Source organism: Grus americana, chromosome 1 (genome assembly GCF_028858705.1).
Source record: "Grus americana isolate bGruAme1 chromosome 1, bGruAme1.mat, whole genome shotgun sequence".
Taxonomy (NCBI): domain Eukaryota; kingdom Metazoa; phylum Chordata; class Aves; order Gruiformes; family Gruidae; genus Grus; species Grus americana.
In genome coordinates this window covers 16,902,383-16,927,198 of record NC_072852.1, presented here as the reverse complement: position 1 = coordinate 16,927,198, position 24,816 = coordinate 16,902,383, and the positions used below count along the sequence as shown (strand labels likewise).

Sequence of the window (24,816 nt, the reverse complement as noted above, 5' to 3'; positions counted from 1 at the left end):
ATACCTTTTCTCATCTCTCTCACACCTTAGTAATTTTATGTCTCTTTCATTTAGATAAACTGTTCCTGTCCTGGAAGGAATGTAACATATAATAGTTTTTGTGCAAGCTGCTTATTAAAGACACTAACCAGCAGGTCAAACATACTATGACATGGTTTCTTGAGCAGAGCTTTTGTATTTTCCTCCATACAATATCTACACTTGTTACTAAATCTGGGGCACCAAACTTTCAGGCACAATCATATGAGCAACAGCAACTATTTACTACGTGTTTCAGGCTGCTTCATGTTTACTGCCTGTTTCACCAGGTCTCCTGAAGGTAAGTATATGTACATTTAGTGGTCTTTCAACTCAGTATCATTAAGCACATCGGACTTTTAGGTCAGTAAATGATATCAGAACCAAAGACATCAGAAATTCCTATGCAGTTTTCAGTGTTAGAGGAGATGGATTATCACTTCATAAGAACATTCTGGGTTTTAGGAAAGGTGGTTAGATCCAATTGAAGATATCAGGGCAGACAAAAAACAACAAAGAAACAAAAAACCCACCCAGAAAAAGCAGCATCCCACTGGGAATCTCATGGCTCAAATCTCTGCTGATGTACACTAGAACAGTTACAGAGTCTTCAATTTGGTTATACCAATTCATTTCAGCAGAGCTTAGGTCTGATTAAATCTCTGATCAAAGTCCCTAGGTAAAAGCCAAAGACCCACTACAATAGTACATTGGGTGAATACACATCTTTCTTACACACTGAAAGCAAGAGGTCATCTCCTCTCACGAGTGAAAATTCATCCCCGAGAAGAGGCTCAGCATTTCTGAATGTGGTGCTTTTAATTCTTTATATATCAAAAAGGAATTATATTTAATAGGCATAAATATTCTAAGTAGGAGCCTTCTTACTAACATTTTACCTTGCTAAGTGCAAACAAACATGCCACAATTTAGAGAGGATCCTGATAATGCACCTACAGTTCCATGGGACTGCATATGCCTCTCTTTCAGAAAAGTTAGCAAGAAAGCAAGGAGTTACCCAAGGCAGACTGCGGCAAACTAAAGAAAAGCAAAAACGTATCAAACAGAAGTCACTGTTCTCAATAGTTACCCAGCTGTCAGCCTTTAAAGTTACTCCAGAATAAAACATTGCTTCAATGACTACATTATTGTTTATGTAATCAAGCTCTAACAGTAGATAGGATGGGAGGAAGAGGATAGTTTCTGATACAAGAAAGTACAGCATGCAACTAATCAGAAAAAGCTCTTTCTGGGAAAGCTCCAATTTAGCCACAGTACAATGAAAAAATTACAAAAAAGTGATATTTTGTTAAGGGAGGAACTATTATATACATCATTTAACCTTTCTCTAAATTAGGTAAAACAAGACAGGTTTTAGTATGTACAGTTCATCTGCAATATGTTGCAACATCTGTAATTCCGCATGCTATTATGACAACTTTCTCCTCCAAGTGATAGAGGAGCCCACGAGGAGAGGTGCCATGCTGGACCTTATTCTCACCAATAAGGAGGGCCTGGTAGGGGATGTCATGCTCAAGCGCAGCCTTGGCTGCGGTGACCACAAAATGGTGGAATTCAGGATCCTCAGGGCAGCGAGGAGGGCGCGCAGCAAGCTCACTACCCTGGACTTCAGGAGAGCAGACTGTGGCCTCTTCAGGGATCTGCTTGGTAGAATACCATGGGACAAAGTCCTGGAAGGAAGAGGGGCCCAAGACAGCTGGCTAATATTCAAGGGTCACCTTGATGCATCCCAACAAAGAGCAAGTCAAGCAAATCCACCAAGAGGCCCCTGTGGATGAACAAGGAGCTCCTTGGCAAAGTCAAACACAAAAAGGAAGCCTACAGAGGGTGGAAGCAAGGGCAGGTAGCCTGGGAAGAATACAGAGAAACTGTCCGAGCAGCCAGGGAGCAGGTGAGGAAAGCCAAAGCCCTGATAGAAATCAGTCTGGCCAGGGATGTCAAGGACAACAAGAAAAGCTTCTATAGGTGTGTCAGTGATAAAAGGAGGACAAAGGAAAATGTGAGTCCCCTCCGGAATGAAACGGGTGACCTGGTTACCCGGGATATGGAGAAGGCTGAGGTACTCAATGACTTCTTTGCCTCAGTCTTCGCTGGCAAATGCTCCAGCCACACTGCCCAGGTCACAGAAGGCAGGGACTGGGAGAATGCAGAACCGCCCACTGTAGGAGAAGATCAGGTTCGAGAATATCTGAGGAATCTGAAGGTGCACAAGTCCATGGGACCTGATGAGTTGCATCCGCGGGTCTTGAGGGAACTGGTGGATGAAGTGGCCAGGCCACTCGCCATCATATTTGAGAAGTCCTGGCAGTCCGGCAAAGTTCCCGCCAACTGGAAGAGGGGGAACATAACCCCCATTTTTAAGAAGGGTAAAAAGGAACATCCAGGGAACTACAGGCTGGTCAGTCTCCCCTCCATGCCTGGCAAGATTATGGAGCAGACCCTCCTGGAGACTATGCTCAGGCACATGGAAAATAAGGAGGTGATTGGTGACAGCCAACACGGCTTCACTAAGGGCAAATCGTGCCTGACAAATTTGGTGGCCTTCTATGATGGGGTTACAGTGTCGGTGGGCAGCTGATGTCATCTACCTGGACTTGTGCAAGGCATTTGACACTGTCCCGCACGACATGCTTGTCTCTAAATTAGAGAGACATGGTGTGGTGGGTTCACCCTGGTTGGGACCAGGTGCCCACCAGAGCCGCTCTCTCACTCCCCTCATTCACCAAACAGGGGAGAAAAGGCATAACGAAACGCTTGTAGGTCGAGATAAGGACAGGGAGAGATCACTCACTAATTGTTGTCACGAGCAAAACAGACCGAACTTAGAGAGGGAATTCATCTAATTTATTACTAGGCAAAACAGAGTAGAGGAATGAGAAATAAAATCAACTCTTAAAACGCCTCCCCCCACCCCTCCCATCTTCCCGGGCTCGACTTCACTCCCAGCTTCAACCTCCGCCCCTCTCAGCGGCACAGGGGGACGGGGAATGGGGGTTACGGTCAGTTCATCTCACAGCGTCTCTGCCGCTTCTTCATCCTCAGGGAGAGGACTCCTCTCATCGTTCCCCTGCTCCAGCATGGAGTCCCTCTCACGGGGTGCAGACCTTCACGAACTTCTCCAACATGAGTCTCTCCCACAGGCTGCACTTCTTCACCAACTGTTCCAGCATGGTCTCTTTCATGGGGTGCAGACCTTCAGGAGCAAACTGCTCCAGCGTGGGGTCCCCCACAGGGTCACAAGTCCTGCCAGCAAACCTGCTCTGGCGTGGGCTCCCCTCTCCACGGGTCCACAGGTCCGGCCAGGAACTTGCTCCAGCGTGGGCTTCCCACGGGCCACAGCCTCCTTCAGGTGCCTCCACCTGCTCCAGCATGGGGTCCTCCACGGGCTGCAGGTGGAATCTCTACACCCCCTCATCCTTCCTCCATGGGCTGCAGGGGGACAGCCCGCTTCACCATGGTCTTTGCTCCGGCACCTGGAGCACCTCTTCCCCCTCCTTCTTCACTGACCTTGGTGTCTGCAGAGTTTCTTACATCTTCTCACTCCTCTCTCTGGCTGCAAAAAGCTCTAACTGTTTTTTTTTTTTCTTCTTAAATATGTTATCACAGAGGCGTTGATTGGCTTGGCCTTGGCGAGCAGCAGGTCTGTCTTGGAGCCGGCTGGCATCGGCTCTGTTGGACATGGGGGAAGCTTCTAGCAGCTTCTCACAGAAGCCACCCCTGTAGCCCCCCCTGCTACCAAAACTTTGCCACACAAACCCAGCACACATGGATTCGATGGATGGACCACTCAGTGGATAAGGAATTGGCTGGATGGTTGCACTCAATGATTTGTGGTCAATGGCTCAATGTCCAAGTGGAGAACGGTGATGAATGGCATTCCTCGAGGGTCGGTACTGGGACCGGCACTGTTCAACATCTTTGTCGGCGACATGGACAGTGGGATCGAGCGCACCCTCAGCAAGTTTGCCGACAACACCAAGCTGTGTGGTGGGGTCGACACGCTGTAGGGAAGGGATGCCATCCAGAGGGACCTTGACAGGCTGGAGAGGTGGGTCCACGCAAACCGCATGAAGTTCAACAAGGCCAAGTGCAAGGTCCTGCACGTGGGTCGGCGCAATCCCAAGAACAGCTATAGGCTGGGCAGGGAACGGATTGAAAGCAGCCCCAAGGTGAAGGACTTGGGGGTATTGATTGATGAGAAGCTCAACATGAGCCGGCAGTGTGCGCTTGCAGCCCAGAAAGCCAACTGTGTCCTGGGCTGCATAAAAGAAGTGGGACAAGCAGGTTGAGGGAGGTGATCCTGCCCCTCTACTCCGCTCTTGTGAGACCCCCACCTGGAGTACTGTGTCCAGCTCTGGGGGCCCCAGTACAAGACAGACATCGAGCTGTTGGAGAGAGTCCAGAGGAGGGCCACAAAGCTGATCAGAGGGCTGGAGCACCTCTCCTATGAGGACAGGCTGAGAGAGTTGGGGTTGTTCAGCCTGGAGAAGAGAAGGCTCCGGGGAGATCTAATTGCAGCTTACCAGTACCTGAAGGGGCCTACAGGAAAGATGGTGAGGGACTGTTTATCAGGGAGTGTAGTGACAGGACAAGGGGTAATGGGTTTAAGCTGAAGGAGGGTCGATTTAGATCAGATGTTAGAAAGAAATTCTTCCCTGGTAGAGTGCTGAGGCACTGGAATAGGTTGCCCAGAGAAGCTGTAGATGCCCCATCCCTGGAAGTGTTCAAGGCCAGGTTGGATGAGGCTTTGGGCAACGTGGTCTAGTGGAGGGTGTCCCTGCCCATGGCAGGGGGGTTGGAACTAGATGATCTTTAAGGTCCCTTCCAACACAAACCGTTCTATGATTCTATTATCACTGTAACATTCAATTACTGCTCTGTATTTTGGGACCCCCGCAGTCACATTTGTAATGCTATGTCAAAAAACATAAGGAATTCAGAAGCTACATTAGTTACTACTCCTTACACTACTACTGTTGCAGCTGCCTAAGCAGAAATAAAGCTTCAGTCCCCCGATGTTCGGAGAGAACAGAGGAGTACAGCATTCCCACAGCCCATGCTCAGGCTTTGACTCTCTCTAGGTAATCATTAGCCAGAGAGACAAAAAGCTCTGCTTAAGGTTAGCAGTGACAAACCTATACTAATGCAAAACTCACGCCAGCTTGTTAATCTTTAAAACAATTATAGGAATATATGACTAAAGGACCTACTTTACTTCAGCATTAATAAAACCCAACAGCTTTTTTCTTGGATAATATAAAAGTGGGGATTCCCCCCTAAGTTATATAAATTTGCAAATACTGAATTAAGTAATACACATTTACACCTGTTCTTCCTTAAATTGATTCTTCCTCTCCATATGCTTAAAGTATCAGATTTTGCAGCTTGGTAGTGAATGTAAATATATCACGCCCAAATCAATCAATTTAAAAAAAATAGTTCTCTGGGCAGGAGACACAGCACAAAAGTTGCAAGACTTAAACCAACAGCTGCTGCAGGTCGGAGAGATCATAGATGTTATGGCCTCTCTTACCAGTAGCTGTGTGTACAAGAAAACACAAAGGGAACAGGTTTTTCCACAGCACTGACCCAGGTTTTCTCTGGGCCTAATGAAAGGGGGAACAGTGACACAGAAACCCAGTCCTGAGCCATTGGGGATGACAGAAAGAAGTATTTTTATGCTGGGTTTCTTCTTTGGTGAAAGGAATATAACAAGTCTCCTGAGCGGATTTTGAAAGCTAAAGAAATCTATGGCAAAGTGACACCAGCAGGTGAAACATGGTCACTATTGTAAAGAATTACAGACAGGTAAGAGCAACAGGCCCCACAAACAAATGTGTGCTGGAGAAAGGGATAAGTGATGACTAATCTAACTGTTTCCACACTTCAAAATAACGCTGCAAAGGAAATTACTAAAATAATTGGAATAAGATAAAAAGGTTCTTTTTCATAAATTGAAGAGGCAAAGCAAACTCCATAAAATTTCCTTTTGAAATCTTGAAGATTAATTCAAAACATCTTGTGGGAAAAGAATGTAAAAGTAGTAACCAGAAAAAAAAAAATGTTTAATAGGCTTTAAAAAAAACCCCACAAAACAAAAAAAAAACCCAACCCACACCGTGAAGTTACCCACACAAACACAGATCACATTTACCTCTAAGAACTGTGCATTCACTTTAAAATCTGGAGGTGGAAATCCTTGTTTAATAGCAGCTTGTTTTTTTTCTTCGATACATCTGAAAAGATGCTTAACAGCACGCGATATAATGCCTTGTTCCTCTTCCGTTATGTTGACATCAAATCCAGTGCCCATGGTGTATGTTTTGCCAGCACCTGTCTAAATTGAAAAAAAAAAGAGTACTCACTAGAACACATTAATAGTACCGAATCGTTACAGAGAAACACAGTTTGCGAACACTAGTGCTAGACAGCAACTAAGTCAGTCACATTTACAATATTAACATGCACAACAATGGGTCATTTTGAAAAATGGATAAACAGCAGAAGTTGGACAACCTCCACTGTTCATCCATAGATCACATACAAAAAAGGCAGAGACCAGTTCAATCCCTCATAACCTTTCCTCTACAAACTTCCTCTAAGCTGCTTACATCAGCCTTGAGCTATCAGCTCTGAGGTCAAAAGAATAGCTAATGTTTTCAATTGAGACTGTTAATTAAAGCATATATTTTGGAGGCAGAAGTAGCATTTGCAATTCTTTACCGAAATAGATCAAATGACTCCCATAATTATGATGACTGAATATCTCAGGTAGAATATTACTATTGTTCTCAGTTTACAGACAGCACTGAAGAATACAAGCTGTACGTTCACTAGGAAAATAACTTAATTAAATGTGAAGTCCTATAGAAGACAAGGTAGTGTTGTGTTTTCACTTAATTAGTGGGTCAAGTCTAAGACAAAGATAGCATCATGCAGCTGAACATAATCTACTAAATTGGATCTACAAGCTGCTTTGTTTCACTAGGACTAGACTTCACCTATTTAACTTGAGATACGACATTTAACAGTGGTGAAATTCAGCATTCAACACCAAATTTTATGCAATCAATTCCTAAAGGAATATTCAGAAGACAATAACGCATTCTCTACATTGTGCTCAATGATATTTCAGCTTTGAGAATTGAAATGTGTGCCCAGTGTACTGAGAGGGTGTGTTCTCTATGAAAAGTTCTCCAACTTTGGAATGTGATCTCTACATTTTGCCCACAAACAAGAAACGTGGCCTGAAGTTCCCTAGGATCTACTCTAAGAAATCTCCTCTTCCCAGAAGTGTCTGAAAATGCAGAGGGATACATAATTGCTCAGAAAAGAATCTCAGTACAACCTATCTCTATATATCAACTGATTAAGTCACTCATTTGCATTGCTGCATTGGGGTGATTTCGGGAATTATATGGATTTATGCTATTTATGCTATTTTCAGCATTACTATTAACTCAGATCTACTGCCTACATATATATAAAATCTTCTGGGATTCAGTTGTATAGATTCTGTGCATCTTCTACAGGATCCTTCATTTAAAATAAAAGCAAGACACTAAAAAACAAGTTCATGCGTTTAAGAGAAAGATCAGTTACAAGAAACTGTTTATTCCAAAATAAATATTTTAAAACAAAATTGTAAAGCTTACTTGGCCATAAGCAAAGACAGTGGCATTATAGCCTTCAAAGCAACCTTCAATGAGTTTTTCTATACACTGTATGTAGATCTCTTCTTGCTGTGAGTCAATGTTAAAGACATAATCAAAAGTGAAGGCCTTATCTTTTCCCAAGAACACTTGAGGTTCACCAGGTGTGACAGATGTACAAATATGGCATCCTTCAATCTTCTCTTTGGCTAGCTGTGGTCTAATTCTGTTTTGGAAGAGACAAAAAGAACAATTAGAAATTCTCATAATCAGGAAGAGGAGCATATGAACAATGTAAATAAAGAGATCTGAAAAAAAAATTGTTACTGACTGAAAAAATAAGATTTTTTTCATCAAGTGAGGAAGCTTCCAGATGTTTGAGCCACAGTACTAACCATATCAACAGCCCATTCATACAACTGTTCATGCAAATGATGTTATCTTCCCTGAAAGTTGACCTACCATCTTCAAGTTGATGACCTGCTTAGGTTTCTATACACATACCATGCATTACTACAGAGTAACTTGCACAATCTGTTTGACTTTATTTTAAAGCTTTCTAGTTTTATTAGACTTCTTCATGCTTTCTTTGTAAAAATGAATAATTTTTTTTATAGCAACAGAAATATGAAAAAAATTCAGGATAATTTAAGTAGAAATTTGGGAGCAAGGATCCCCAAAGCCTACATATCATCTTAAATGAAAGCCTACTTGCTATGAGAGCAAGAGAAGGCTCACATTTCTTCTTTTCCTTTGACAGGAGAGGAGCTTTGTGCCAGCCAGAACACTTCTGTGAAATGTTTGGGTTCAGTGAAGCAGCATACCTTCATAGGAGAAAAAAATGAACTATTTCTAACGAGTTCTAAAGGTAAGTGTCATTCCTCATTACTTCTCCACTGAAACAAATCCCAGCTTTTATGTCAGTTTGTTCCATTCCTGACAAACTACTTCACAGCACACAGCCATCTCAGACTTCTTACATGAATTCAATTTTGATGAGACTGCAAGAGTATTAAGAATGCAGAGTAATTAATAAAGTGATAGAATGTATTAGCTCGTGACTAAAGAAGATTGTGGAAGTTTGTGATTCAATTGTTTTAATGGTCAACTATCAGGAAGAAACACTCTGGAAACACTCTGGCCAACATAACATATTATTCTAGCTATAATTAACTAATAATTTGTTTACAAAATTTTTTTTTTTTTTTAGTATTTCCAAGTTCTCAAAGCAGCAACAAATTAAAAAAAGAAGTGTGCAGCTTAAAAGACAGGGGACAAGTAAGGCTATGTAAGAGTGATAAAATGTCAGCAGTACAGCTACATACAAACAAACTCGTGGAGTATTTTTTTAAAGTTTGATATAAATAGAGAATCTATATGTATCTATATTTACCTCTGTATGGCTACTTTTAGTTACACAATGTCAAAGTTGAAGACTTGTATATACAGAGTATATTTTAAAGGCACATATTCATTTCATATTCCGTGCTTTAAGGGCCATGTCTACAATAGTGCTTGGTTTGGAGTAGCTATGCTGTCTTGAAGCAAATTCCTCCAACATCTTCACTTATCACATGTTGGTTTGGATCACAAAGCAGTTTCAGTGTGCACAAATTATACCCCTTTCAGAGGAAAGGAAGCCAAAGCGCTCCACTCCAGACACACAAGACTTGTTCCAAAATCTAATGGAAACATAAGGACCCAAAGCTGCCTACTGAGCCAATGCTCACTGATGTGGAGAGAGTTAGTCTCCAACAGAGAGACTACTGCAGACTAATTCAAATTTTATCAGCACACGTACACTTTAGTTCAAGTTAGAAATATCCTGTAAAAAAGAGGGGGATTTTGCACATTAATTCCATTACAGAACATTCATTAATGATCAGGAGGTACCTCCCTTATCTGCATACTCTCTAGCATAGAGTGGAAATTCCACAAAACCTTTGAAAAGTATCATTAAAAGGAACAACTATATGATGTGTAAAATAGGCACAAATATTCTGCAAACAGTATTTGCATTTAACAACATGGAGTGTGTAATATAGGTCACAGATTTTTTTCTGTAATGACACACTCATTATCATAAGGTTTTTCTCCCCCTCAAATGAAACAAGAATGCTAAAAATAATTCAGGAGTTACACAGCTCCTTCACTAACACGTAACTCCACTAGCACCTGTGTCCACTAAACACAAAACCTGATGAACACATACCTAAGCTTGTAATAAATCTACTTTGTTCTAAACTAATGAACATTTTAAAACAAAATAGCTGTTATTTCTAGGTAGAGAGAGAAAGTCTTCAAAGAGAAATCAATCATACGCCTTTCCTAAAAGCACTCTACACAACTGGAAAAAATTGAGCAAATAAAATATTGTAGAACCCTGCCTATAACACTTAATGTTTAGAAAATGCCAACTTAGTAGGCTATTCTATTGCCTTATTTTAATGCCATTAAGTCAGTCACAGGGCAAGCTTCTTTTTAAGACTAAGCACTCTTACTCTTTCACAAATCCAGTGCAGACAGCACAAATGCAATCAATTGTTCTTACAAGCATGAACTCTGAGGGCTTCTAAAGCTCCAGAGGTACTTCTCACATTGTTTTCTAGTACACGGAAGCCTAGAAAGGCCTTTTCTTAAAAAAAAAAAAAAAAATCAAGATGGAAAACATGTTTTCAAAATTAAGTAGCCTTTTGTGCATCCAAAAACCCAACTTCCCCCCAGTTCTGAAAGGCTTATAGCACTGACTCATAGAATGAGGGTTGACAACTAAAAAAAAAAAAAGATGTTTTTCTTCATATATTTTCATTCTGCCTTTCAAAAAAAGAGGAAATTTATTTTCTATGCTGAGGAATTGATGCAATCATGACAGGTGCTGAATAATTTTCTCCTTTCTACTAAGTACAGGCTCAGAGTGACCACAAAGAGGAACAGCATGCCTAAAATATCAATAATTTGCATGATAATTATTACAGTGATGACAGGACTGTCAAGCAAGCAGTTTCGATGTCAGCCTGCAGAGACTTCCCATGAGAATCCTCCCAACCAGCTCCCTGTCTTGCAGCTGGGCAGCACCTCTGAGTGCTCCGCTGCTATAAAACCCAGGCCAACAGCAAGCTGCAAGCAGGTTATGTATGACCATTATCAGGCCACAGCAAGATACCATTCCAGAGACTAGCTGAGCTGATGGAAATCTATGTCACTACTAGCAGCTTGTTATCGGCTCAATCAGTTCCCCCGGGTTGTAACACAACATCCAGAGACCCAGCAGCCATGATGGTGTCCTTCCTCCCTAACTTACCACTAAATCTGAAGGCAGTGCTAAGAGGAAAAAGTAGCATTTCACCAGGTCATATGCAACACAAAGGAAAAATAAAGCAAGACTCACCCCACCAGGAAAGCTTCACTACAAATACAGCCTCCCTTCTCATTTTTTTAGTTGCTTTTACACAATGTCCCACTCTGCCATGGCTGGGAGGTAGCAACTGGAGAGAAAGACCATGCCTGCATCTGGTTTGAAAGGTATCTTCCCCAAAAAGGATGTGCAGACAAGAGATCATCATCATTCAACCAGAGGTCTGCTCAAGGGCTACTTCATGCTCTGAAATCTATACAGTCCTCTTGATAAGTTTAGCACCAAGCTAATGTGGTGATCTTAATGAGGAAGGAACAAATATCTCACCTTCAACTTGATTTCTGCCCACTCAAGAACAGCATGAGTGGATTACCTGAATCTCATGGCTCTCTGAGTCTTACTATTCACAATGAATGTGTGGGCCAGCAAGTAATAGTCCTCATGCAAGTCAGACTCTGCTCCAGCACTGGCTATAGGAACATTTCCTCCTCCACCACCCTACACATCATTTGGGAAAGTGAGTTTGCTTTCTGCTTACAGACAAACCTTTCCCACCCTCATGTCTTAATGTGGTTACTTCTGTCAGCAAAGCAGGCAGTGCCCACACTTTAAAATGTGAAAGAGTTCATTTTGGTCATCTCTCCTTGCCCAGTTCCCAGCCTGGCAGTCTGCCACAGGGATTTTTCTCCAGGACCAGTTTGACTTCACCCATTTTGTCTTCTACATGGCCCCATCTCACCTGTTTTTCAGGCTACTCTCTTAATTGTATACAATCAGGTGTTTTCTACCTATTTCCAATCACATCTCCTTAGATGTGGCAGCTTCCCAAACAGCATTTTGCCTTGCATCCTTCCCTTTCCTCCTCTCCAAAGCAGAAACACACCCAACTCTTGTTTACATGTACTTTGCAGAGCCTCCAGGCCACACACAGGAAACTTAATCCCCTAAATCTATTCTGCCTCAGCACACTGGGACAAGCTGTCTAATTAGGAAGGGCTAAAATAGCACAGTAGTGCCCTGTATTGTACTGGAACTAATCTCTCAGTAGCATAGGTGCACAGTGTCTCTGCTAAAAATATTGTCAGCTGGAACAGACTCAAATAATACAGTTCAGGGACTACAGCAATCATCAGGTCAATACCCTGTGTTATGCAAGACATCAAACTTCCCAGAATTGACTCCTGTTTAAACTAGATATCATAATATCCCTTTGAAAAGCATCCTGTTTTAGTTCATTTCTAAGGATGGAAAATTGTACCAATAATTTAAATATAGATTAATATACATAAGGATATATCAGGAATATATAAGAATATAGATAGATATACATAGATACACATATCCCAATACCACACCTTCCAGCCCAACTCCTTCTGAAGAAATATCACAATGATTTTTTTTTTTTTAACTCCACTTCAGAATGAACCAAATTACGAATTAAATTCAAACCCAATGCCTACAAATAATACCATATAGCAATCTCTCCGGAAGGTTAGCAACGAAACAACCTGCTACGCTGTTACAGTAAACTCCAGGTAAAGTCCAGGTCATTTGTCTCCTGCTTTTCTTTTTAAATGCCAGACAGTTGTCTCCAAGCAAGCCATAAATACACTGTACTAGCAGTAGCCCTTAATGACCTTCAGGGTGAAGTCCATTTGTTTCAGGTGCCTACAATGGCAGAAGAAACAAGCCTTCATAAAGTACTTTAACAACTCAATGAATAATGGAATAAAAGCCATCCTTATAAACAAAAGCAAACAAAGTGCAAGACAAATTCAGGGTATCTTTGTAACAGTGCCACTTCTGCAGAAAGACTAACTCCATTTCTGGACGCCTTAATCACTAATATTCAGTGCTATCAGTTAATAGTACAATTTCATATTAATGATATCAATCACTGGTATGACACATACAGGTATTAAGATGTAAAAAGAACTTGCATATCTGTAACTGCACGCCATAGCAATTACACGAGACGCTGCTCAGCAGCCAAGCTGTGGCAGTTGGCCACCCAGGACATTGCCAAGTCTTTGCCCCCACCGCGGGTCAGCTCCCACCCTGTGAACTTGCTTCTCCTGTGAGAGGCACGGGCACACACCAGCCCCCAGCCGGGGCCACAAGCAGTAGCTTGCTGTGACGGTAACTCAATCGCTCTTATGTAAGATTTGGGCGCCGCTCCCATCAATGTTTCTCTAATGTTGCCATGGCTGCCATGGTCTAGACTGAGCTCAGTGCTGCCAGCAGGTGTTGTGCATGCTCAGAGCCCACAGAAATTAGGCAGAGCCCAGATGTTACTCAGCCTAAACTTACACCAGCCCCCTAGGCAAGCGCAAGTGGGGCAGATGTTTTGCACGTGTACTGATGCTTGCCTTTACACACCAGGAAACTTTCAGGCATGTCAAGTAGCTATTTTGATGCAAGTTTGGCAACACTGGAGCATAAAACTTCCTGGATAGCTCTTGGACATAAAAAAAAAATTAAGGATTGTGACAGAAGCTAGAACGGGATCTATATGATCCAGATTTTACTCAGAAGTCCTATTAAGATATTGATAAAAAGATATCAGCATCCCTTCGATCCACGTGTAGCCATTAAACATGACCATTAAGCTCTTAGCTTCAAACATCCAGCAAAATCAGCCACTGAATTACCAAATGGGCTTTGAGATATTACATTTTCAATAGCTAACTTTACTGCAAACAAACCCAATTCCTATTCAAAAATACACATGCAGAATACTTTGTTTCAGTGTCACAGACTGTCACTTCCAATTTGCACATAATGAGAAGGCAGCAAATGGAAAACTGGAATTAAATTAAGTGAAGGAAATCTACCGCTGCTGTAACTAGATTTGTCCAGTTCTCCCTCTATGCTCAACCTCTACCTCTTCAGCTGCTTTTTAAAAAAAAAAAACAACACCAATTTAATTTCATAAAACAATTACCCTTTTCAGCAGCTTGAGTCTGATCAGCCCATCTACCCATTAACTGTTCGTGCTGGGAATTACATTCGCAGTGCCAGGCTGAGGCAGTTTTGCAGGCTGCTGCTTTTGCTTGGTTCCCAACACACCGTACAATAGCTGGATCTCTAGGCAGTCGCTACAGCTAGCCAGAAAACAGTTTAACAGTACGATTTCAGATTAATTCTTGTGCAATTCTGTAACAGTCTAGCAGGCTGCGCAATGCAGATGGCATCCTCACACTGACAGGCACAGTCCTGTGCTTTTGCCAAGAAAAAACGACACAGGGAGGGGAAGATCCGAGCCTGCCCTCATGCAGACCTCCTACTGCTCTGCAGGCTCCCTTCCCCATGCCCACCTCCCAGGGAAGGGTAAAAGACCCTCCAGATCATCTAGTAGACCTCCAGCATCTTTCCTTATAACATGAATGAAGGCTTTCATCCAAACCTCCTCATGATTTCTCCTGGACTAATTTACTCTCTAGTGAGCGAAGAAATCCACAGCTTTCAGGAACAATTTGACTTTTGAGAGAGAGAAGGGGAGGCTATATTGCAGGATTTGTACAGGCCTTGATTATTTCTAGCTCAAGACAAGGTTAGCTGCGATGGAAAAGCACCACTACCATAAGCTTCCACGTGCCTGCCAAGCACAGAACTGGAACGCCTCCAAATCCAAGTGCAATTTGATTAGAACTGATACTGGCAACAACATTTCTAAGGCAAACAGATTTTTTTAAAGATTGTTCTACTATGCTACTTGCCTTGTTTTTTTGTGAACATCTAGTGTTATATGTCTCACCGCTCTCAGAAAACTAGAAGAGAATTAATACCACAATATCTTAGACAAAATGAGACCTAAGCAAATGCAGCAAAGTTTAATTTATGAATTAAGACCTGAAGTATCTATGGTTTATTACCATAAATGAAACAAGGAGTTAGTCTTTCCTAAAACTAAAGTTCAAAATTAGTTTCATACCACACAGGAATGCAGGCACATCTGTATCATGCAATAAAATCGCAGAAAAGACACCCAGCAATGATGGATCAAACATACTCCAGTGCTGAAAGGGACTACAGACACCAGATCTTCACGTAGCTCCCTAGCCTGGGGAGGCTGCCTCTCCTCACCAGAGAGCATGAACAAGTAATTTTAGAGAGTAAGAAGCATAAGTAAGTATCTCTGCTATTACAGCACAGTGGAACATAGTGCTCAACTGTACTACTAGCATGACTGGCATTAGCTCAAGGTCTGGACAACACGTTGTACCAAATACATGGACATACCCTGAAATATTCAAGTCAGTCACAGGCTACTCCTCCTGTAAGGATTAACCCTGAAAATAAAATTCATGGGAATCTTTTTCACCTTTTAAAAAAGGAGCAAAAAGTTGCACCAGAAGGTGCTAGCTCATTTCAGGTTTTGAGTGGTGGCTTCTAGTCTTTTAGAAAATCCTATGTACACTTTCAGCTTGTTAGTCTGCTTACACCACACTTCTGGACATCACCCTACAGTTGGTACAACAGCAGAGACATCCCAAATACCTGGTTCAGGCATGAAAGGCAGGTCTGGGAAACCTAACGTCTCCAAAAGGCCTGTCAGAAATCAAAGAAATGTCTTCAGAGCCAACGTAGGAAATGCAGTAACAAGGCAAATACGTAACCCAAAAATTTACCACAAAGAAGCTGAGCCATCTGTGGCTCTGGGTTTGGACGACTGCTCAACGTACTTTCCCAGAGGGTTCAACCAGCTAGAAGCCTGCAATTTGACAGCTACGCCCTGGATATATTTGTGTACCAAGCTCAATATCCAAAACCCAAACCAAGCACAGAAGGACTGCCTTAAACTGCATGTTGGATCTGTCTCTCTCACATGAGTGCACTTGCTTCTTTAAGTTTAAGGTTTCTACTGAAAAAAAACCCCCATATGTTAGCTTTTATGACTCATAAGCTCACGCATGTAAGTATGAAACACCATCTTCATTTCGCTGGTGTTGTTTCACATCAGTCACTAGCACTGACAATACCGAAGACTAGTAAAGATTACTATTATGAAAAATTTATGGTAATAGCACCCGATGGTCACACAGCTTAAAGAAGGTAGAGGTGAAATCCAAAAGGAAAAGGGAAAGCAAGGTTTTTCAACTGTCTACAACTACTGCACTCATGGATACAAAGAGGCCAGTTAGGCAATCAAGGGTATCTTTCTGTGGATAAGGATTCATGCCGAAAGTAATTGTACGTACAAAAGAGCGGACATAGCACCCTATATTTCTTTTGCAAATTGCGGTTACTTTTTCCAGCAAAATTCAGCTTTAACACGTAAGTTAGTAGTTCTCATCATTCCTGCTCTGGAGCGCGTAACTGTAAGGAGTGGCTGAGTCACGCCGCTGGTAAAGCTTACCAGAGCCTGGTATTAATTATGTAATTAGGGCAGTATCAGGTAAAGGAATGTACTTTCTATAGCATCTTTCTGCTATATGACTGAACGCTTAACAGATTAAATCTGCTAAACAAATGACATTGTATGTAACTTAAGATGAAAAAACTTAATCAAAACAGTTTAAGGAAAGCTTGTTGAAGACTGCAGAGCCCAGCAGCCCAGCAATGAGTCATGATAACAAGTGCTGCCAGTATTTGAGAGACACTTTGTTTCATGAAGTTTTGAATGCAAGAATTCAGCTGAGATAAACAGTACTGTCAAAAATAACGTGGTGAATATAGGCTATCCAAATCCCCAAAATACAGTAGTCACTGCTGCTTTACCAAGCTACAGAATAACAATTTAGGTGTACGGGGGGGGGGGGGGGGGGGAAGAGTAAGGATATTAAAAAACCCACCCAAAAAACCCACAGTCTAAGCACCTGCAAACCTAAATGTGACATTTAGAGTTCAGAGATTTGGGGGTAATTCAGGTACCTCTTGTAAGCCAGGGCCCAATCTGCCTAACACACCAAGACCATAAGTGAAATATTTTTAAGAACTTCCTCACATTCCAAGTTAACAGCACCTTTAGTAAAATCAAGAATAAGTGCCACAATATATTCAGAAATAAGCAAAGTAATGTTTATTCACTATAAGAAAATATTTTTTTTAATATGAGAGAAAACAAACTGATGTGATGCAAGATTATCCAGATGACCAAAAAACTGTCAGTTATGACAACACTAGGCTTCATCCAATTTCTTCCTCATAACAGTTAAATGTATATCTATTCTAGAAGTCCACTACTACTTCAAAATAGCCTAGTTTTTAAAAAGAGGTAATTATTATTTTTCAACAAAATTGAATGTTTTTCTATGTCTGCAGCAAAGGATGACTCTTAATTATTGCCTCCGTTACCCAGATTTCCCTTTCCTTTTCAAACACTCACACACATACACTTACTCTCCCAGCCCCTAGAGCGATAGTCCAGAAATCACTACGTGTTCATGCCAAGACTACTGTACCTCTGAAAACTGTTCCCATTTCTTTCACCTCCATACAGAGAATTATCTTCCCAGTTATATAGTCTCAAGACTAGGGCAGTTGGTTGCTTTACACTTACGAGCCACAGGTCTGAGAATTATATTTCACCAACTCAAAACAAACATAAAGTTACCAACATACTTATTATAGCTAAAGCTATAAGCCACTTCCCAAGTAATTACAGTTAAATACAACAACAAAAGAAAAGGAGGATCAGGTCGGTTAAAAGAAAATTACAAGCTGTCATTAATCATTACTGAAACAACTGCTTAGCTAATGCTACTAAAATAACAACCAGACACTACAATGGGGCAAAACAACTAAAACCAGTGTTTCAATAATCTGCTCTGAATACTGCCTTCACTCTGTTAATTTTCAGTACAACATTCTTGGAACAAAAAACACTGTATGACTTTCCTGCCACTCCTTGTAAAAAAAAAAAAAAATTTTTTTAAAAAGTGTTGTATCCATAACACCCGATCCACCAAGTTCCAAAGCAAACTCCAGAAAATTTCTTCATATTTATTGTTGACTGTTTCTAATGAACAGAAGTTGCTCTGTTTCAAAACAGAAGGTAGACTGTTCAAGCAGTGACTGAAAGCTCTAAGCTGGTAAATCCCAACTGTGCAGTAAGGGAAAATAACACACTTGCTTTATTTAGAACTGTCTGTTTTAATACTTGCAAAACAGAAAGGAACAATATTATCCACCGTCTTCCGTCTTTCTGGTTCAGCTACACATTTCTACATGTCTGAATGTCAATCCCCAATTTTAATTTTTTCCTACATGTCTATTCATCCTATTTGCAAGTCTGCAAAAACATCCACATTAGCAGCAAAAGCATCAAAAAATTAAAGATTAATTTTTCCATCCTTCTGTTCCTATGCAGTGACACCGTATTCAGCTGCCCTGCGAAGACTTGACCACCTCACTGCTCTTTGTTGGCTTCAGATGATGCTTTTAAATAAAGCCCCAAAAAATTAGTTAAAAGTCAGGGTAATTCAGGAAACTATGCTAGAAATTCAGCAGGTAGCATTTTCCACACTGAGTCACGCTCCAAACTGATTGTTCAGTATGATGCTGGATGCTCTTTTGTTGCAAGGAAATATAAACTCTCCCCGCTCTCCTCTATTCTCCAGTCTTCCCCAACAGTTGAGATGTTTGCAAGTCTCTTGGCACTGTTTGTAACAACACTCCCCATGAAGTTTCAACCAAGTGCAAAACTTGGATTATCTACAGTCCATAATCTTTTGTTCTGCTAACTGCAGGCTGATTTTCAGATCTGGTAGAGAGGGCACAGGGAGGAAAAAAAAAGGAAAGATATTTTTGTTAATGATAAACCATTTAGCATTTATATCGAAATACCCATGGAAAGCTGAAATAATTGGAGCATAAATAACAAGAGAAGTCAAAAGACAGGGACTGGTCACAGCGACCAGGGAAACAAGTTTGCAGTTGGTACTGCTATAAAGACTATCAGGGCCTCGCTCAACATCATCTGTGCAAGAAACCCGCTGGAATCTGGAACCTCACAGGAAAGCGAGTTTCCACACACAAATTCACATCCCAAGGCAGGAAGAGAGCTCTCTGCTGCAGCAACACCTGCATCAAGGGCTGAGCTGCCACCATTGCACATCCTCAGCCTTTTATCCAGTCTGAGGGAAGTAATACAGAAGGACTTATGAGACAATACAGTCATAGAATTGTTTATGTTGGAAAAGACCTTTAAGATCATCAAGTCCAACCATTAACCTAGCACTGCCAAGTCCACCACTAAACCATGTCCCTAAGCACCACACCTACACGTCTTTTAAATACCTCCAGGGATGGTGACTCCACCACTTCCCTGGGCAGCCTGCTCCTGTGCTTGACAAGCCTTTCGGTGAAGAAATTTTTCCTAATATCCAAGCTATCCATTTCCTCTTGTCCTATCACCTGTTACTTGGGAGAAGAGACCAACAGCCACCTGGCTACAGCCTCCTTTCAGGTAGTTGTAGAGAGCAATCAGGGCTCCCCTCAGCCTCCTTTTCTCCAGGATAAACAACCCCAGTTCCCTCAGCCGCTCCTCATCAGACTTGTGCTCCAGACCCTTCACCAGCTTCGTTGCCCTTCTCTGGACATGCTCCAGCACCTCAATGTCGGTCTTGTAGTGAGGGGCCCAAAACTGAACACGGTACTCAAGGTGCTGCCTCACCAGGGCCGAGTACGGGGGGACGATCACTGCCCTAGTCCTGCTGGCCACACTATGGCTGATACAAGCCAGGATGCTGTTGGCCTTCTGGGCCACCTGGGCACACTGCTGGCTCATATTCAGCCAGCTGTCGACCAATATATACATGCGACTACATAAGTGCAGGGTAGTCGCATCTCATAGACAAATCCAGTTCTCTTCATTTATACACCTTCAGTTCTCACAGAAGAAACCACCTGTAGCACACACTCAGATGTATTACCCTGAAGAAAGGCAAGAAACCAGCATGATGGGGTTACAGCATTGGTGGACAAGGGAAGAGCAACTGATGTCATCTACCTGGACTTGTGCAAGGCATTTGACGCTGTCCCGCACGACATCCTTGTCTCTAAATTGGAGAGACATGGATTCGATGGATGGACCACTCGGTGGATAAGGAATTGGCTGGATGGTCGCACTCAAAGAGTTGTGGTCAACGGCTCAACGTCCAAGTGGAGAACAGGGACGAGTGGCGTTCCTCAGGGGTCGGTACTGGAACCGGCACTGTTCAACATCTTTGTCGGTGACATGGACAATGGGATCGAGTGCACCCTCAGCAAGTTTGCCAACGATACCAAGCTGTGTGGTGGGGTCGACATGCTGGAGGGAAAGGATGCCATCCAGAGGGACCTTGACAGGCTGGAGAGGTGGGCCCGTGCAAATCACATGAAGTTCAACAAGGCCAAGTGCAAGGTCCTGCACGTGGGTTGGCGCAATCCCAAGCACGACTATAGGCTGGGCGAGGAATGGATTCAAAGCAGCCCCGAGGTGAAGGACTTGGGGGTATTGATTGATGAGAAGCTCAACATGAGCTGGCAGTGTGCACTTGCAGCCCAGAAAGCCAACCGTGTCCTGGGCTGCATCAAAAGAGGTGTGACCAGCAGGTCGAGGGAGGTGATCCTGCCCCTCTACTCCACTCTGGTGAGACCCCACCTGGAGTACTGCGTCCAGTACAGGAGAGACATGGAGCTGTTGGAGAGAGTCCAGAGGAGGGCCACCAAGCTGATCAGAGGGCTGGAGCACCTCTGCTATGAGGACAGGCTGAGAGAGTTGGGGTTGTTCAGCCTGGAGAAGAGAAGGCTCTGGGGAGATCTAATTGCAGCCTTCCAGTACCTGAAGGGGCCTACAGGAAAGATGGTGAGGGACTGTTTATCAGGGAGTGTAGTGACAGGACAAGGGGGAATGGGTTTAAGCTGAAGGAGGGTCAGTTTAGATTAGGTGTTAGAAAGAAATTCTTTACTGTTAGAGTGCTGAGGCACTGGAACAGGTTGCCCAGAGAGGTTGTGGAGGCCCCCTCCCTGGAAGTGTTTAAGGCCAGGTTGGATGGGGCTTTGGGCAACGTGGTCTAGTGGAGGGTGTCCCTGCCCGCAGCATGGGGGTTGGAACTAGATGATCTTTAAGGTCCCTTCCAACCCAAACCATTCTATGATTCTATGGAAAATAACTTTCTGGCTGATAAACCAGAAACAACTTCTAAATATTTTACTAAATATACAAATAACTGGAATATTTCAACTATTTATATTTGCCCAAATCAAACAAATATCTACACTGGGCAAAAAAGCTGCAGCCACTATGGCTTCTTTCACATTGCCTAGGCTACTAAATTTCCCCACTGCCAGTAGAGAAGAGCATCCTCTATGTAAAGATGGAGAAACATATCAGAGATTGGCTTAAGTCAAAGAAAACATTTAAAAAATAATTGACTGATCATCGACTACTTACCATCTAACTAAAGTTACAGATATTATGCTTCAATATTACTTCACTAGCTCTCCATTAAGAGTTAAAACTATACAAATAACTTACTGACTATATTATCCAACATATCACTAGAGATTTTAACCTAAAAGGAAGTGGAAGAGCATGCTCTGCTACCTCATCAGGAAAGGCTAACTTCATATTCTCGACCTGTGATAACATACAAAATAGAAAAGGCTGTGTGATTTTCTAACAGTTGAGCTTCTGCTCCAGGCAGGTAGAAAGTTCTTGTTGGCCTGGCTGAAGAAATTCAGTGTGGAAATCAATGTGGAAATGCAGTTATTCTCATCGTTTAATTGTTACTAGCAAGTAGACCTCACTCTACTAGCAAGCCTACAGTTTGGAATTAGCACTAATAAAAATAATACTGGTAATACCATTTCAGCAAAATTTTAGCTCCAGGACAGAGCACGTCCATGAAATAAGCTCACCCTGGTAATGTACCATAATGTAAACTGGCAGGTTCACAAGTCAACTACATAGTTAACTCATGACATATACACTGTGAATAAATTCTAGAAAGAACTAGCTACTTCCTTGCTACTCATATCTGCTTTAAACAACTAATATCTATGCTGACATAACAGTGAGGCTAAGTACTTTCTGCTTCATGTTCTAGCTGTAGGCTTAATTTTTTATTAGGGCTCAGGTTCCCTGATTAGATTACAAATCCAACCAGAACTCCAAAACTATTAATGCAAAGTCACTTAAAAAAAAAAAAAAAGACAGAGATAAATCATGCAGCAAGGTAGCTCACACAAATTAAAAACAGGTCTCTCAATTTTACATTACAATCATAGGAGGCTCTGCCTCCATTTCTGGAAGAATCTTCCTCTTCCATGGGCAGCTGCTAGCCTGGGCACTGCTCTGCCAGTCTCCCTCCGTTCCAGCACACACAAAGCAGCAACACCTGATCCTGGGATCATTTCTGTCTGCTGAACACTCGGCTGCAGCTCCTTGGGGACAGAAAGAAAAGTCTGTCCTGATGAGCTTCTTCAGGGTCAAAACCCATTTCTTTGTCTTGACTGAATTAAATCAGCTCTTCTTGGCACATAATACTTCAAATCAGGCATTTCCCAGCTGCTGTCAGAAATCATCAATGCAAATCACTTGTCATTTGTCTGCATGAGGCTTCGTAGTCCCTCATGCACTGGAGGTAGCACAGATGCTTTCAAAACAAGTATTCTTGTATAAAATAAGCTGTTTCAAATTGCACTAGAAATTTAAGTTTACAGTAACTGTTTACATATCAGGACTACAGCAAAACCAACTGAGATGGCTATGGTCCCCGCCACAAAACTTGTGACCAAGTACTTCATTCCTCTCAGCACTTATCATACAAGGTAAGAGCTCCTTTGGCTTAAATGAGACACAGTGCAGGAAGGGAGGTACACACAAGGTTTTCCAGGATCGATACTTAAGCTAACAAGAAACTTTGCTGGGAAATTGAGAACGAAATAATGTGCTAATGGCATACTGAGAGTGCCTAAAGGCCAGGGAGGATCTTATGCTAAGGCTTATATAAAGCTTTCATAAAGGGTCATACATTTATTAAAAGCTACAGATAGATATATCTACATAATAATCCATAACTTTAAAGCTGTTTCAGACTGTTTCCTCACCAGCACCAAGAAGTCAGAAGACTGGATGTTAACACAAGCTACAACCTCTGCATCGCCAAATGCTATGAATCAGGCAGCTGCTTCCCACCCCATACATGCACATGACTCTTACTCCATTGCCACCCTCAGCTTCAGCCACATCCTACCACTGCTTTCACAGTAAAGCTCAAAAATAAAAAAAAAGAAAAAGGAAAAAAATTATACAGCAATAACAAAGCTCTACTGTTTCAGCCAACCTTGTTTCCACTTAAAATAATTTCCTTCAGCACTACAAACAACGTTTGGGGGATGGGGACAATAGGTAGAAGGCTCATATTCCAGCATATGCTATGGTAACAGATATTTAGAAAGAAAAGTTGAATATTTAGACAAGACTTCTTAAGTATCTGGTGTTCTACACAAATTGTCCAGAAGTATTAAGCAAGGTCTTAAAAGGGTCTTAGTAGAACAATACTACTTATTTTTTCTAGAATTTCCAGTTTTCTCTAAAACATGCACTTATAATTCTTCCACAGTCTGCTTTTTCTCTTTAGCTTTGACACTGAAATTGTACAATTAAAGTTTTGTGTAGCACAAGTTAGCAAAATACTAAAACTTAAAACAGCACAGATATTTTACAATTTAACTGATTTCACCGCTGAATCTGGAGAAATGCTAAAGCAAGGAACAATGATAGCAATGAAGGGTCTTTCAGTTCTTAATTTTTAAAATTTTTTAATGAAATACTGTCAGGGTTTTTTTCTTTTTTTAGAAGAAATACGACAGTTAAGCAAGTAGTACCACCTTAAGATCTTCCCAGAAAAATTTGTTTTCTCCCTGGTTTCAACTATAGACTTTGCTTGCCCATGCCTTATCACTTGACTTTTGTTGACACAGAAATACAGAACTCTGTCATCAAATGAAGCGCAACTGCAATGCAGCCTTTATGTAAGCCTCATCCCATGAATAATTAGCAGGGCCCATAGGAAACTACAAATAGCTTATTTCCCAACTATACTTACCAAAGTTATCCATTTCTAAACCACTGAATTAAGAACCAGTGTCTGAAGAATGGGAACAAGACAAATTGAAATTATAAGTGAGCGACAGATTCGGGACAAGGAGCAGGATTACCTGGAACTAATGAAAGGAGAGGATTTCCCTGCCTCTTGTAGTTTGAGGTCAGGACTGGTTGCACTTCACATACAATTATGTTTTTAACTAAACACATAATTGGATTCTCAATCAAATCCAGTTGACTGGTGTTACACAATATGTCAGATAACCTTATCAGCATCAGAATGGATCAAAAATGTACACAATCTCATGTCTTTTCTATAGCACCTATCAGCATCCTCCCAATGTGGGGGTATCACAGTTTTCCATTCAGAGAAATGAGACTTCAGTCCTGTGTTCCCAGGCAGCCATTGCAAAGCAGCACGTTTAGGTTGTTGACCTCTAATCTACAGCAGCAGTGTTGGCAGAGGGGTCTTGCAAAGGCAGCAGAAATGGAGCAACACAGACTCAGCAGCAGTGACACTGCACCTAAAACCTGCTGTCACAGCAGGAACTGCTAGCTTCAGTACCTCTAGCAAGTCTTGCTGGAACCATGGGGGTTTTTTTAAAACAAAAAATCTGATATATGAAGTCCTTTGTCACCTACCTCAGCTAGCAATTTAAAGTAAACAAACCAGACGAGGACTCAAACAAGTGAGAAAAATCTGCCCCCCCCCCAATAATCGGTTTTCCTTTTTA

The 24,816-nt window shown here is 41.9% G+C and overlaps 1 protein-coding gene across 7 annotated transcripts in view; it reads right to left on the bottom strand.

Annotated features, from left to right (window-relative positions):
• The window catches only part of KIF21A (kinesin family member 21A), a 94,641-nt gene that overhangs the window by 55,812 nt on the left and 14,013 nt on the right, over window positions 1-24,816 (bottom strand). For all 7 annotated transcript variants that reach the window (XM_054849623.1, XM_054849648.1, XM_054849632.1 and 4 more), the window contains exons 2-3: window positions 7,695-7,917; window positions 6,194-6,376 (exon numbers count right to left, since the gene is read on the bottom strand). In XM_054849623.1, the coding sequence (XP_054705598.1) occupies window positions 6,194-6,376; window positions 7,695-7,917 (406 nt within the window). The remainder of the gene's footprint in view (window positions 1-6,193; window positions 6,377-7,694; window positions 7,918-24,816) is intronic.